This window comes from Lindgomyces ingoldianus (genome assembly GCF_010093535.1).
Source record: "Lindgomyces ingoldianus strain ATCC 200398 unplaced genomic scaffold BDR25scaffold_3, whole genome shotgun sequence".
In the NCBI taxonomy this organism is placed as follows: Eukaryota; Fungi; Ascomycota; class Dothideomycetes; order Pleosporales; family Lindgomycetaceae; genus Lindgomyces; species Lindgomyces ingoldianus.
The window spans coordinates 2,058,794-2,071,518 of record NW_022985164.1 but is presented as its reverse complement, the minus strand read 5'-3'; the positions used below and the strand labels follow the sequence as shown (position 1 = coordinate 2,071,518).

General features: G+C 51.2%; 4 protein-coding genes across 4 annotated transcripts; 2 read left to right on the top strand and 2 right to left on the bottom strand.

Moving 5' to 3' along the window:
• Positions 1–186: 186 nt before the first annotated feature.
• BDR25DRAFT_278016 (DUF1446-domain-containing protein) lies at positions 187–2,034 on the bottom strand (the record flags this gene model as incomplete). The annotated part of the gene is made up of 2 exons (XM_033687652.1): positions 187–984; positions 1,129–2,034. The coding sequence occupies 2 exons, from the start codon at positions 2,032–2,034 to the stop codon at positions 187–189; spliced, it is 1,704 nt and encodes a 567-aa protein (XP_033553546.1).
• Positions 2,035–2,637: 603 nt separating this feature from the next.
• Positions 2,638–4,616, top strand: BDR25DRAFT_375750 (AMP-binding enzyme; the record flags this gene model as incomplete). Its single annotated transcript, XM_033697407.1, has 3 exons — positions 2,638–3,421; positions 3,483–4,307; positions 4,441–4,616. 3 exons carry the CDS (start codon positions 2,638–2,640, stop codon positions 4,614–4,616), a joined length of 1,785 nt encoding a protein of 594 aa, XP_033553545.1.
• A 55-nt stretch (positions 4,617–4,671) lies between these two features.
• Positions 4,672–6,220, bottom strand: BDR25DRAFT_278009 (uncharacterized protein; the record flags this gene model as incomplete). Its single annotated transcript, XM_033687651.1, has 1 exon — positions 4,672–6,220. One exon carries the CDS (start codon positions 6,215–6,217, stop codon positions 4,880–4,882), a length of 1,338 nt encoding a protein of 445 aa, XP_033553544.1. The 3' UTR covers positions 4,672–4,879.
• Positions 6,221–6,631: 411 nt separating this feature from the next.
• On the top strand, positions 6,632–11,820 carry BDR25DRAFT_349769 (uncharacterized protein; the record flags this gene model as incomplete). The annotated part of the gene is made up of 28 exons (XM_033694595.1): positions 6,632–6,898; positions 6,931–7,039; positions 7,066–7,332; positions 7,359–7,447; positions 7,477–7,602; positions 7,632–7,661; positions 7,788–8,018; positions 8,107–8,240; positions 8,311–8,356; positions 8,397–8,584; positions 8,689–8,863; positions 8,891–8,950; positions 8,978–9,146; positions 9,180–9,334; positions 9,372–9,388; positions 9,423–9,457; positions 9,492–9,580; positions 9,614–9,718; positions 9,760–9,841; positions 9,882–10,263; positions 10,298–10,308; positions 10,377–10,468; positions 10,509–10,584; positions 10,617–10,820; positions 10,850–10,964; positions 11,013–11,105; positions 11,146–11,235; positions 11,262–11,820. The coding sequence occupies 28 exons, from the start codon at positions 6,632–6,634 to the stop codon at positions 11,818–11,820; spliced, it is 3,996 nt and encodes a 1,331-aa protein (XP_033553543.1).
• Between the last annotated feature and the right edge of the window lie 905 nt (positions 11,821–12,725).

Sequence of the window (12,725 nt, the reverse complement as noted above, 5' to 3'; positions counted from 1 at the left end):
AAAGCAGCTCGGTCGCGGGAAAGCATTCCGGCAGCTCGGCTGTCAACCTCCAGGAGCGACGGCACGTGATAGATACTACTCTCTACCGTGCTGACAGCTTCGCGAGGCCGTTCATGGGAAGCAGGTCTAAGTCTCCAAAGTCGCGATTGAAAAAAGTTCTTCATATCGTCAATGTATACCAAATATCTACAACCTCCCTCCTCTTCGCCTCTCCCTCTTCCTACTCTCTGCTTCCACCAACCCCACCGGCAAATCCACAACCCTCGCTCTAACAAACTCGCCCACACTCTTCCCAAACCCATCGAGCACGCTACTGCTACTAACACCATCCTGCAACAACCCCTTGACCACGAAATGCACAGCCATGAGATCCTCGAACTCACATCTCTCTACTGAATACCGCTCCTTCCAATCATCACCCAGCAACTCCACGAGCTTGGCCGATGTAAGGAAAGACCGAAGCCACGGCCAAGCAGCGCGATCACGAACCCAGAGCCCGATATTTGCGTTGCCGCCTTTGTCACCTGAGCGGCCGAATGCAATGTCCCCCAATGGCCGCCGTACCGTTTTCCCGAACTCATCGAGATTCGTAGAATTCTCGGGTTCATAGGAGGGTTGCTCAGGGACGGCGGTTGCGTATTCCTCTTTCCTCTTCGCAGGTACATCGAGAACATTGCCAGGTGCATCGACAAAGTGTACCTTGAGTGGTACACCGACGGACGGCACCAGACTGGGGAAGTACTTGACATACATCTTTGGTTCCATAGTCCTCCAATCCATGCCCAGATGCAGACCACAATACCCCTGCATGCCATTATAAAATACTGCACGCCTAAACTTTTGAATAGCACCTTTGTCCTCGCTCTGCGCAAACATCCTCAACATCACCGTACACTCCTGCTGGGTCCTCGGATCTACCGGACTACTCCCATACACCTCCATACTAAACGTTGTGAAATCAGCGTCATGAATCTCCCGCCTAACCTGATCTTTCATCAGTGCAAACTTCTCTTTCGTATCCAGTCCCGCGCAGTACGCTGCAATTTCCGCCTGCCACCCGCCCATGAGGCAAATCGCCAACTTCGACGTTGGTGGCGGTGCGGACCCTTCGATACCCGTCAAGCGCACTTTGTCTCTACCCACCTCTTCTAATCTCGCGTTATCAATGCGCGCAGTGACATCGGGATTTAGATAATACGGGCCTTGGATCTCATAAAGTAGTTGGGCTTTGCACGTATCGACCGTAACAGCGCCATTTGAATGTTCTGGTTTGGTGATGATGCTCGTTCCATCCGCTGCGATTTCCGCAATCGGATAGCCAATGTGATGCATGTTTTCGATTTCTCGCCAGCCACAGAAATTGCCACCCGTGACGTACGCACCGCATTCGATAATATGGCCTGCAAGGAGGGATCCGGCGAGTTGCTGGTAGTCTGTAATATTCCAATTATGCCACCATGCAGCGAGGCCCATGACAGGAGAGGCGTCGCAACAGCGGCCGCAGATGACGATGTCGGCGCCGGTGGAGAGTGCGGACATTATACCCGCCATACCAGTGTATACATTCGCTGCTAGAATCTTATGTCGCAGCTCGCCCAGCTCGACACCTTTCTGATCGAGATGCATCAATTTCCCCAACTTCCCATCCTTTACTATCTTTGTGACATTATCGCCGCTCACCCACGCAATCTTCATGCCCTCCAGCCCCAAAGATTTGAAATATTCATCAGTCTTCCGAGCCAAACCCTCCGGATTCAACGCGCCCCCATCATGCACAACTTTGATCCTCCGCTGGGCAATCAGCTTCGCGGCCGCACCATCCTGCCATGCTAACTGCTCTAGGAAATTTGGTTCGTAGCCTAGGTCAGGAGATGTCGCGACTTCGATGGCTTTCCAGGCGATGTTAAACTCGGCGAGGTAGTCGGCTGTTATGGCGTCAATGTCGCCGTCGCGCGCGAGCCGGTAGATTTGGTCGATGCCGTCCCCGATTGCGCCTGAGGCATTGCCGATACGAATTGGCCGATTTGGGGGCATGGTATCGTGATAAGCTGTTAGAATATCTGGGAAGGTGAAGTTGCGTAACCCAGCTCGATTGTTCTTGAAATTCCCAAGTCCTATCATGAAGCTTTCGTACGACGTTCCATAGCTCTGCACCGTGCCGGGCTACCGAGTTACCATTCTAAAGATCCGGGGGATGAATGTTTTCCTTACATCGAATCTGGGATTTGACTGATCGGAAAGGTGGGCTTTTGGCGATGTCGGCGCTCACTCCCGCGATGAATCATTAGTGCACGCACGAGCTGAAAGCTGCGGGAAAGCTGCGGGGTAGCTTACCAAGTCCAAATAGACGGAACGCGTTGATAGCCTTCGAAACGGGAGTTTGACGGCCGGGTAAATATTGCAGAGCATGGGGGCACCTAAGCCAGCTCCCGAGGAAGGTGAGCGCCTGGTCCCTGAAGTTGTGACCGTGTAGCTTGGAGCAATAGGATTCTCCTTTCCTTTGACTTTCAGCTCTACCACGACTCAAGTCGCCGGTTTTGCGCTTCGAGTGTTTGAATGTTGTTGTATTCCTTTGCCAACTCTTGAGGTACTTCCTCTTTGCTTCTTCAGTCGATTCTTCGCATCTTCTCCATCACAATGCGAACCTATCACTCCCTTCTCCAAATCCCCATTCCGACCAACCTTTCCCTAACCCAACTGCTCCATACTAGCACCCGGCCATCTCTCCCACCATCGCACCTCATAGCCACCGACTCCCTTACCCACCGCTCCACCACCCTCGGCGAACTCCGCTCGCGCTCCGGCCAAATCGCCCACGGCCTGTGTAGCACTTTCCACTCTAAAGACCAGTCGCACTGGGCCGTAATCCTCCCTAATAGTGTCGACTACATCGAAATCGTGCATGCCATACTCTGGCTAGGAGGCGTCGTATGCCCAATCAACCACGCAATCGTCGCCTCTGAAATTGCACACGGATTTAGCGTCACACGGCCAGAATACTGCATAGTCTATGGTCCTGTGGTACCAAAGGTGGAGGAAGCGATTGACCTTGCGGAGGAAGATCTTAGGGCCCAAGGTGTGGGATGGAGCCGCCCTACCATCATCACAGTCGTGGAGCGGGTCAAGGGATATCTGCATATTCCGGATGACTTCTTCCCAGGGGATGTGCTGCCAATACCGGAATACGAAGACACGAGGGAAAGACTCGCAACAATACACCTCAGTTCTGGGACGACGGGTAAGCCGAAAGGTGTGGAGCTTACGCACTATAATTTCGTTGCGAATGTGAAACAGTTGGAAGCTCATGATGCGAAGCAATTCCACAGGGGGAGTAGAATAGTGGCCTTTACACCGTTTGCTCATATTGGGAATACTACGTTTCCCCTGTTCTTTGGACCGTATATGGGGATTCTGCATCATGGTAAGTCAAGCATCGGATAACATATAATCAAGCATGAGACAATAGTTCTGACTCCGTCCAGCAATGCCGCAATTCGATCTTGAGCGTTTTGGCCAGCTCGTCGACAGCGTTAAACCCACGATTTTCCAAGGTGTTCCTTCAGTCGTCCTCTCTTTTGCAAACACAGACCTCGCAGCACGATACGACTTCTCCAAAGCAGAGAAGATCGACTGCGGAGGTCCACCATTCAAGAAAGAGATGCTGGAGCGTCTGATGGTAAAGGCTCCGTGGAGGATAAACCAGGTATACGGAATGACAGAAGGGGCGGGATACGTTGCATATCAACGGTCAGGCGACGCGCAACCAGAGGACGTCGTTGGTCCTCTATTACCAAATCTGGAGATCGTATTGAGGATAAATGATGGAAGGGAAGATGCGCCAGTTGGTGGGCCAGGGGAAATGTGGATAAGAGGGCCCAATATAACGCGGGGTTACGCGTTTAGCCCCGAGGCTAATAAATCCGCGTTTCCAGTAAAGGGATGGTACAATACTGGCGACGTGTGCACCATTTCTGACAAGGGTGTTATTGCTGTCGTGGGAAGAACAAAAGAGCTGATCAAATACAAGGGCTTCCAAGTAAGCCCATCAGAGCTGGAAGCATATCTGAACTCACACCCCTACGTCATGGAAAGCGGCGTTGGGGCTGTGTTCGACGAAACGCAGCTCACGGAACTACCCACCGCTTATGTAATTCTCAAAGAACATCTAACCCATGAAATAGTGAGGAAACAGGCTCTGAAGGAGATACAAGAGACGGTAGACAACAAAGTTAGCGGGTATAAGAAATTAAGAGGGGGTGTGTGGGAGGTAAAAGCTCTCCCAAAGAATCCAACTGGGAAGATACTGCGTAAGCAGCTAAAAGACCAAAGAAGTGGGCTGACATCATTAGATAGAGAAGATAGGAGAGCGAAGCTTTGAACTCAGTAGTAGAAACGGTTGGATCTTGTGGGTTCGAGGAAAATGCCTACCTAATCTTCTAGCCAGACGCAGTGCGAACTTGCAAAGAAGGTGCGAGGCTAAGGGCACCTCATTCATCAATGCCGCATTTTCTAATATAGAAAGAGCCAACGCGGTGAACAAAGTTTATCAAAAGAACCAAGCATTAGCCTCATGCCCCAATACTAATATTGGAGAGCAGAGAGGCAAAATTGCCTAACGAGTTAAGCCGACCCTCTGTACACCTTACAATGTCCCAGTTCCAGAGTCCAGTTGCAGAGTCGTGATGTTCAAGTAGTAGTATGCAAATCCATCCCAAAGTCAAGAAGAATGCCGTGATAATAAACTGTCCATATCCTGTTCGTAATGCTGAACCTTGATGTACCGTAATGCCTTTGGATATAAAACGCCTGCAATGGAGGTTAATCGTTAAAGAGATGGGGGATGCCTTCGTCGCCAGATTGGCTGCGAATGCTGGATTGTTCATGGATTTGGATGGACGAAATGGGCACCCAGGCATGGGGAGTGGGCAGCCTTGAATGCCTCAATCCTGTCCTTGACCCATCCAGACGTCCACCGTTTATTGCCCTCTGGTAGTCTCTCGTGCCCCATGCGTGTAGTATACGAGAGCCGGCACGTACCCCCAAAGTGCTCGTACTGGACACACTTACGATCTCTCAAGCATGTGTCGAGGCAGTTATCAAAGGATTCGCCGGCTGAATGGGGAGTGGTGAAGGTGGCGTCTTCGGACATGTTTGTCCAATCGTCCATTTGGGACTGTACAGAGTGTTCGATATAACGGAAGAGCTCTGCAAAAGTAAGAGGGGTTGACGGATGCTGCCGGCTAGCTTCCCAGGCATGCAGTTTCGCAAAATCACCTTCCTGGAGGTGGTGCAAAGTAACAATGGCCTCGCACCAGTGCTCTGGGCCAAACCGAACTGTAGTCGGCTTCTCTCCATTAAACATGGGCCAGTAGCCGCGGAGGGAGACACCGCACTCCTTGAGCACCTGGGCAAGGACCTCGTCCCCGCAGCATTCGTTGGAGAGATTCTTCCCAAACTGGTGAGCGCCAGGCGTACCGTACTTGCCCCTATACTTCTGCCCGTGGGTTATCAGCTTGTTCAAAGCACGATGCGAAAGAACAATGCCGCTGCCACCGTGCGCAAAGACAGTTTTCTTGGGGGGCCAGACCGGGGACCCAAAGTAGAGGGGCTGGTCGGGGTCGAAGGCACCGAGGAAGCGGTAGACATTGTCCCAGTTGACGTAGGTGTCCGGCTCGACGAAGAAAAACCAGTGCGAATGAGGCCTCAATTGCGCGACCATGTCCATCATGGGTAAGAACTTGTACTTGTCGAGCTTCCAGCCGTCGGTCGTCTTCGCGAGGGACCGGTTCGAGCGCTGAATGTCATCGTAGGCGGCAAAGTCTGGGTTGTTGCCCTTGTACTCGGCTGGGAGGTTGGCAAGGGCGTCGAGGATGGTGTAGGCCTTGTAGGTCTCATACCGATCTGAGAAGAGCAGCAGGTCCGGGCTACAGGGACCGATGACATCGAGATAGGCGGCCAGCTTTGACGACACCTCAGCTGCTCCGAGTTTCACTACGATGGTTACATTGTCCATTCCACCGCCGGCAAAGGGGGAGCATTCCTCTCCCAGGGAGACGTGGGAGACATGGGAGACGTCGGGGCTGGTAGCTGTGGGTGGGTCTGTTAGAATTGAGTATCCCCTCACTCTAGCGAAAGAGAAACGGGCCAAGAGGGTCCAGAAGAGGAATATCACAATGAGAGCAGTAAAAAGTAGACGACTGGGCCTGAGTCTCGCCATGCTCGCCGAATTATGGTGGGCCGGTTGCAGCTGCTCGCGAGTTCAAGGCCGGCAGAAGCGCAACTCAACGATCCAAGGTACATGCCAAGCTACGCTCAATGTGGACTAGCCCATTATGGTCGCGCCATTCCCCATGTCCCTTCCTTCCCCCCTCGTCACTCGCCTCAAGTGCCTCACATATCCCTCTGCCGACCTCCAGCCACTCTCTTCACAAGATCCTTAGTCTAGTCTACGCCATTTGCAATGAGGCAAACGTTCCAATACATCACGACACAGAGCCGACTCCAGAGTGCAAATCCCACTGGGCCCCTCTGGTTGGCCATTTCCGCTTCTCCGTGGAATCTATGTAGTCCATGCTAGGTTTCAGCACCACCATTTCCTCTATGTTAATCCTATCTCCTAGGAGGATGGGACATGAGGAATTGTCGATGCCCCTGCCTCCACTCCCTCTCTCTGGCCCAGGGAGTGGCATCAAAATACGCTCATGCAAAGAGCTGGCTGAATGGCTTCGGGGTCGCCTCCCAATCTTCCGGCGCCGAGATCGTCACCGTCGACAATCGCATGTCTCGACGCGGCGGCTCCACTATTCAATGGACTGCGGCGATGTCACGACTCCGGCCCTGCTTCTTAGCCCAAGCTTGCACCTCTATAGATCTTGGAACCGGATTCCAGAACTTTGCTGTGGCTTCTTAGTCTTGTTACCAGCCCAATAGCTTCTTTGTAGTGTCAGACTCTGTTTTGGGTACACACAACCACTATTCTGTAGTGTCATCGTTCGGCATGTCACTGTCTTCTTTCCTATGGGTTCGCGCACATCGCACCGTCCCCGCTCGCTTGATTACCATCAGAAACGGAAACCCGATTATTGAATTTCGGTTGTTTTGTAGCCTTCTTTCGACATCTATGGCAACCTCTCGATAAACTATACGCTAACATGTGTAAGATTGTGCTGTTTCTGAAAGCATCCACGTTGCCATATAACCTCCATGACGCGGCACCACTGCTACTGCTACCATCCACAAACTACCAGCCAACCTTTAAACCACATCCTTCAGTTGAGTTCCGTGAACGCAGCATCCTCACGAAAACCTCACCACCGTACCAACACCTTTCGAGTCAAACTACTCTTCCAAAATGAAAGCCTCATTCTTCGTTGCATTCACCGCCTTGGCCTCGGCCGCCATGGGTCAGGTCTCCTCATCTTCCTCCCGGGCATCCAGCTCCGCTTCCGTTGCAACAGTCTCTTCAGTTGCATCTAGCAGCTCTTCCAGACTATCCACTTCTACGCCCGCGGCAACTCCTTCGGTAAGTTCCTTTCTATGCAACCTGAGCGCACAGTCTGCACGTTTTGCAAGCTCTATATCATCTGGTTGCCGTCTTTTCCCGTTCTTAAGCATTCGCCTTCTACTTCTAGGCCATAATCTTCCCCATTTACTCCTGGGCTGTTATATTCCATTTCCACTTCCAGACCATGCTCTTCTACCCTTTCTCCTAGACTATTATTTCCCCCTCTGTTCCTAGGCCATCATCTCCCACTCCACTCCCACACCCCGGCTCACCTCTCTTCTAGACCCTCGCCGTTGCCACGTCCACCAGCCACGCCTCCTCTGCCTCCGGCTCTGTCCTCGTTTCCGTCGCAGGCACCACATCAAAGCCCGCTTCCTCATCCGCGGCTGCTGCTTCAAGCTCCAAGCCCGCTTCCTCCTCCATCGCTGTTGCGACAAAGAATGCTGCCCCTGCCGTGTCCGTCGGTGTTAACGCTGGGTACCTTGAGGTTTTGGTGCTTGGTGCTTTGGGGGTTGTTGGGTTGTTGTAGATTAGAGAAGGGTAAGCAGAGCTGAGCCGAGTAGAGTGTATTAGAGGTGAGGAAAATAGCGATGTTGTGTTAGTGGGAGAAGAATGGTGAAGACCAGGGTGGGGTTAAAATAATGAGTGGTATGTTGATTTCTGTGTTGCTGAGGTTGTTGTCACTGCATATCGCCTTTCGGATGGATCTGATTTTTGTCTATACTTCGTGTTTTATGTCCGTTGGCTCGGGTACTAAATCTTTATTACACACACACACACACACACACACATGTGCGCACGCATAGATATGATATATACATATATATTCTTATGGAGCACTGGAGAATGCGCGTAATCCGTTCACTATTATGGCTATTCCCCAGACATCTAGGATATTAAAGTCACTACCCCTAATCGACCCAATCACAACCCCTACCCGACTACCAAAGAATTACAACCCAAATCTGAACAAGCATCAACTTCTCATTCATACGCACTGCAACCCCAACTCCATCGCTTGCATATACTCTTAAACGACCGCCCCGCTTCATCCCGCCAAACTAACTCTCCCCACCCCCAGTAACCGCACAGGTACACCCCCCAAACGGCTGCCCACACTGCGCACACGTCCCTGGCACCCTACGCTTCCGATGTCCATGCAAAGCCCACATTGCAGCGGCTAGCCCCAGCAGTGCTAACAGTAACCCGACCCCGAACAAGATTGTTAGCACTAGCAGCGCGGTACGGTTGTGGTCGTGGCAAACGGGGCAGAGTGTTGGGGTTGGGCTGTTAGCGGAGGGGCGAGTGAAGGTGGGGGGCGTTGAGGAGGAGGGGGAGGAAGGGCAGTTTGCTGGAGTTGTGATGGGTGGACAGGTTGTTGGGTAGATTGTTGAGGGGTGGGAGGATGGGCAGGTTGGCGTTGGGTTGGTGTTGGTGTTTGTGTTTGTAGGTGGAGGACAGGATGATAGGTAGATTGTTGAGGGTAAGAATGTCGGACAGGTGGTTCTAGTATTTGGAGGACAGGAGCTCGGGTATACTGTGTTTGGCGTGCAGCTTGGTGCTGAATTTGAGCCGGATGGTGAAACCGAACTGCTTGATACGCCTACTGGAGGACTAGTGCTGGAGGATGGGCAGGTCGTTGGTGTAATAGTAGGGCATTGACTAGGGTAAACAGTTATCGGCGTGCAGCTCGAGCATGAAGTTGAGCCTGAGGAGGACGGTAGACTAGAGCTTAGTGTCCCTACCGGACATGAGCTTAGATATACTGTAGTTCCTGAACAAGTAGTCGGAGTGACCGGCGGGCAGATTGCTGGAGTAGGACATGAAGAAGTCGAGCAGGAGAGACTTGGACATAAGGTCTGTGTAGGGCATTGCGGTGGAGTTGTGCAGTCCTTCGTAACCGTGATTGATGTGATAGTCCCTGGGCACGTAGTTACTGGAATGCTTTGAGATGTAAAGTTAATAGAGTCCGAGACCTGGGATCCAGTGGACGCCGAGCACGGGGGCGTGATTGTTGATGTCGAGATCGAGGTTGTAGTCGTCGTAATTGTAACAATGAATACAACAGGAGGCAGGGTCGCGCAGCTAGTTGGTGCGGACGATGGAAAGATAACTGATTCCCCAGGGACGGTGACCGTTACTGGCGGTGGACAGTTGCCTGATGAGGAACGAGATCCAGATATTGAACTCGTAGGTGCAGCCCCAGAAGAACTGGTGACATGGTTGCTTGGAGTACTGGTGCATGGGAGATGCAGAGTCTCCGTCGTCGTAATGTTCTTTGTGCAACAACCGCCGGCCGAAATGTTCGTAATGTTCGTATAGATCTGAAAGATGCTTGTGACATACTGCGTTCCTCCTCCGCAGAGGGGTGTCTGAGTTACCGTGCAGGGTAGAGTAGTGACGCTACCACGCGATGCAATCGTAACGGTGGTAGTTGAGATTCGGCATGAAGATGAGAAAGATGATTGGAATAGTGATGAAGAGGCGGAAGATTTTCTGGTAGTCGTCGTTGTGGGTGGTGGTGTTACCAATGAAGTTGTTGTAGAGAACTTGGGTGAACTTGGAATAGCAGGTGTGGAGACCAGGCTGCCGGAAGATGAATTGACGATGCTAGTTTTGGCTGAACTTGTGGCCACACTTGAGGATGATAAAACGTGGACCGAGAAGGGCCCTGAAGCGGTCGACTTTGTGGGCGTTTGGCTGGTAGACGAGACCGAACTAGTCTTGCCCGAAGAGGTACCGCTAATCGAAGAACTACGGTGAACTAATGACGACGTTGACTTTGAAATGGAGGAACCGCTCGTGTATGCTAAACTTGTAGTAGCTGTATGGCTCGTCACTAAGCTTGACTGGTAGCTGAGCACGTGACTAGCTTCTGAACTGGATGAACTAGAGCGGCCGTATGAAGGATACGCAGTTGATGTTAGGGTTAACGACGAGTATTGTGTAATCGTCGAAATTGGGGTGACAGAGGTATGCTGGGAGTAGACAGGAACAGTTGTAGTTGAGCATGGTGTTTGCTCAGGATAATGCGGGCCAGGAAACAAGGGTGAAGTCCATGGAGACGAGCTCTCCTTTGAGTCGGCAGATTCATGGTGGTCGTTGTAGTGAGGCCAGTCGCCCGCTGATGCAACTACGAACAACAGACCAAATGAAAAGACGGCTAGATGCATGACGACAGCAGCGATGCAGCAACAGAATCTTGTCAACCCAACTGAAATACCTTCAGATGCCTTCTCAGATCACGCAGAAAATGCAGGGAATCTGCGAGGTCTGCAGTATTTGGCTACCTTTCACACTGCGCAATGGGCGGGTAGTCGCCCAGCCCTACGTGGAAATCGTGAGGCATTGTGGATTGGATAGCGGTGAGTGCCAAAGGCCCTTTGCATATCGTAGGCAAGCCACTAGAAGCTGAAGGTTGCCAGAGCCTGCAAGAGGAGAGAAACAGAATCAACATCGGGTAGAAATACGGTATATTTCTTACAGTTGGACTTTTAGGGCTTGCAAGGAGCTTCTTCTTCGAATTAGAGGCCCTTCAGCTTGATTCGAATTTTCACGATACTGTTCAGATAGATGTTTCGTGGTCTGGTGGAACGAAGAGGTTGCGAGAAAAGATTGGGGGGCGGGCTGAAAAAAGCGAGGACCAGAAACGCCACGTCAAAGATCTTCCCCGCTTGCTCCATTTGGCTATCACAGTGCATCGTCAATGTATCTCCATACCACAAAGAGGTGTCTGTGGCTGACTGAACCTGCTGAGATCAATACTTGTTTGTTTCTTCAGCTTATACTTCGTGGTACCAATAGACGACCCTGCCGACTCGGACTCTCCCCGCTCGCCGACATTCCCCGACTCCATCAGCCCCATTTGGCTGGAGAATCACCCGGTAAATGAAAGATTACGGATTCAGTTTGGACAGAAACGCATCTCTTCCATAGAGCAATACGACTCCACAGGCGTAGGGAAGTCTGAGGACGTTGCCAAGTTGATATCTGCACTTGACTCTCTCCCAGGTAACTACCAAACCAGAGCACGGGCAACAGCTTTCGCAGCTAATCGCAGTATTGCTAAATCCAACCTACCTCTTTCTTCTCACTCGATCTTCTTAGGCACGGCTGTCCTAGGATGTGATTTCATTCCATCCATACACAGGGAAAACATAACGGAACGTCACCTCCAACAACCCCAGGCAAGCTCCTTCATCCCATTGGGTGATGAGGTCTCTCAACCTCCTGTGATTTCTCATTTCTTTCCACCAAAACCTGTTATTCTTGTCTCTAATCTGTTTTATCAATTCATTAATTCCCCTAGCAGGTAATTTCCTGCACTGTAGGCACGCTCTAAACCCACACCCTCGCCATCTCACTACTCTATTCCACTAGGCTTAAACTGAATAGATCCTCTCAGAACCTAAGTCCCTAATAACATGTTCTTCTGGGAGGCCATCCTTGTAATATTTCGGAAACTGCGGGCCGCGTGCAGAACATCCCTTACCGTCTTATTGCGTGAGCTTAGCAGTACGCATCCCGCTTACGTTCATTCATCCCCCAGCAAATCAATCTACTAATGATTGACTCTGAGTGCCACCAGTACTGTCCGCAGCTCCTTGTGGCCACCCCCTGGTAGGAGCATTTCCAAGAGCTTGGTTCGTGCTGGCTGTTCACGGACCATGGTAGCAGTTGGGAACGACTATGTTGATCACCAAAACCGGGTCTGCGGCGAAGTTAGCTGTGCCAGAACCAACTTAGCCCCTAGTCCACCAGATTTCTCAGGGGTTTAACACGTGCATAGTAGCTTTGTAGCAGATTTCTGTCTCGGAGAAGATAAACTTGGAACATTACTCTCAATAAAACTTTCAAATACTGCATATTATCATGTAGCGTGGAACATAACTAGAGTAGAGTCAATCTGTTAACCCTGTTGCTAGAATAAGAAAGAGCGTTAACCAAATGCAGGGCCGTGCTTTTCGCCAATGTTGGAGTTTCCCTTCAAATCCAGAAGCTTACTGGCCCTGATCATGTGCGCTGGACCATGTTTTGCACAGAGCATTTAGCACCTCACATATAGGTTGAAGTTTCATCCTCATTCGAAGACTACGCCACAGTGATTTCATGACGCAAAAACCCTTCTCCACTCATCCCGAATCTTCAATGACTCTGTCCACCAACAGCAGAGTAGGCAACGAAGCACGAACACTAATGTTCACTTGACACCCAAAGCATG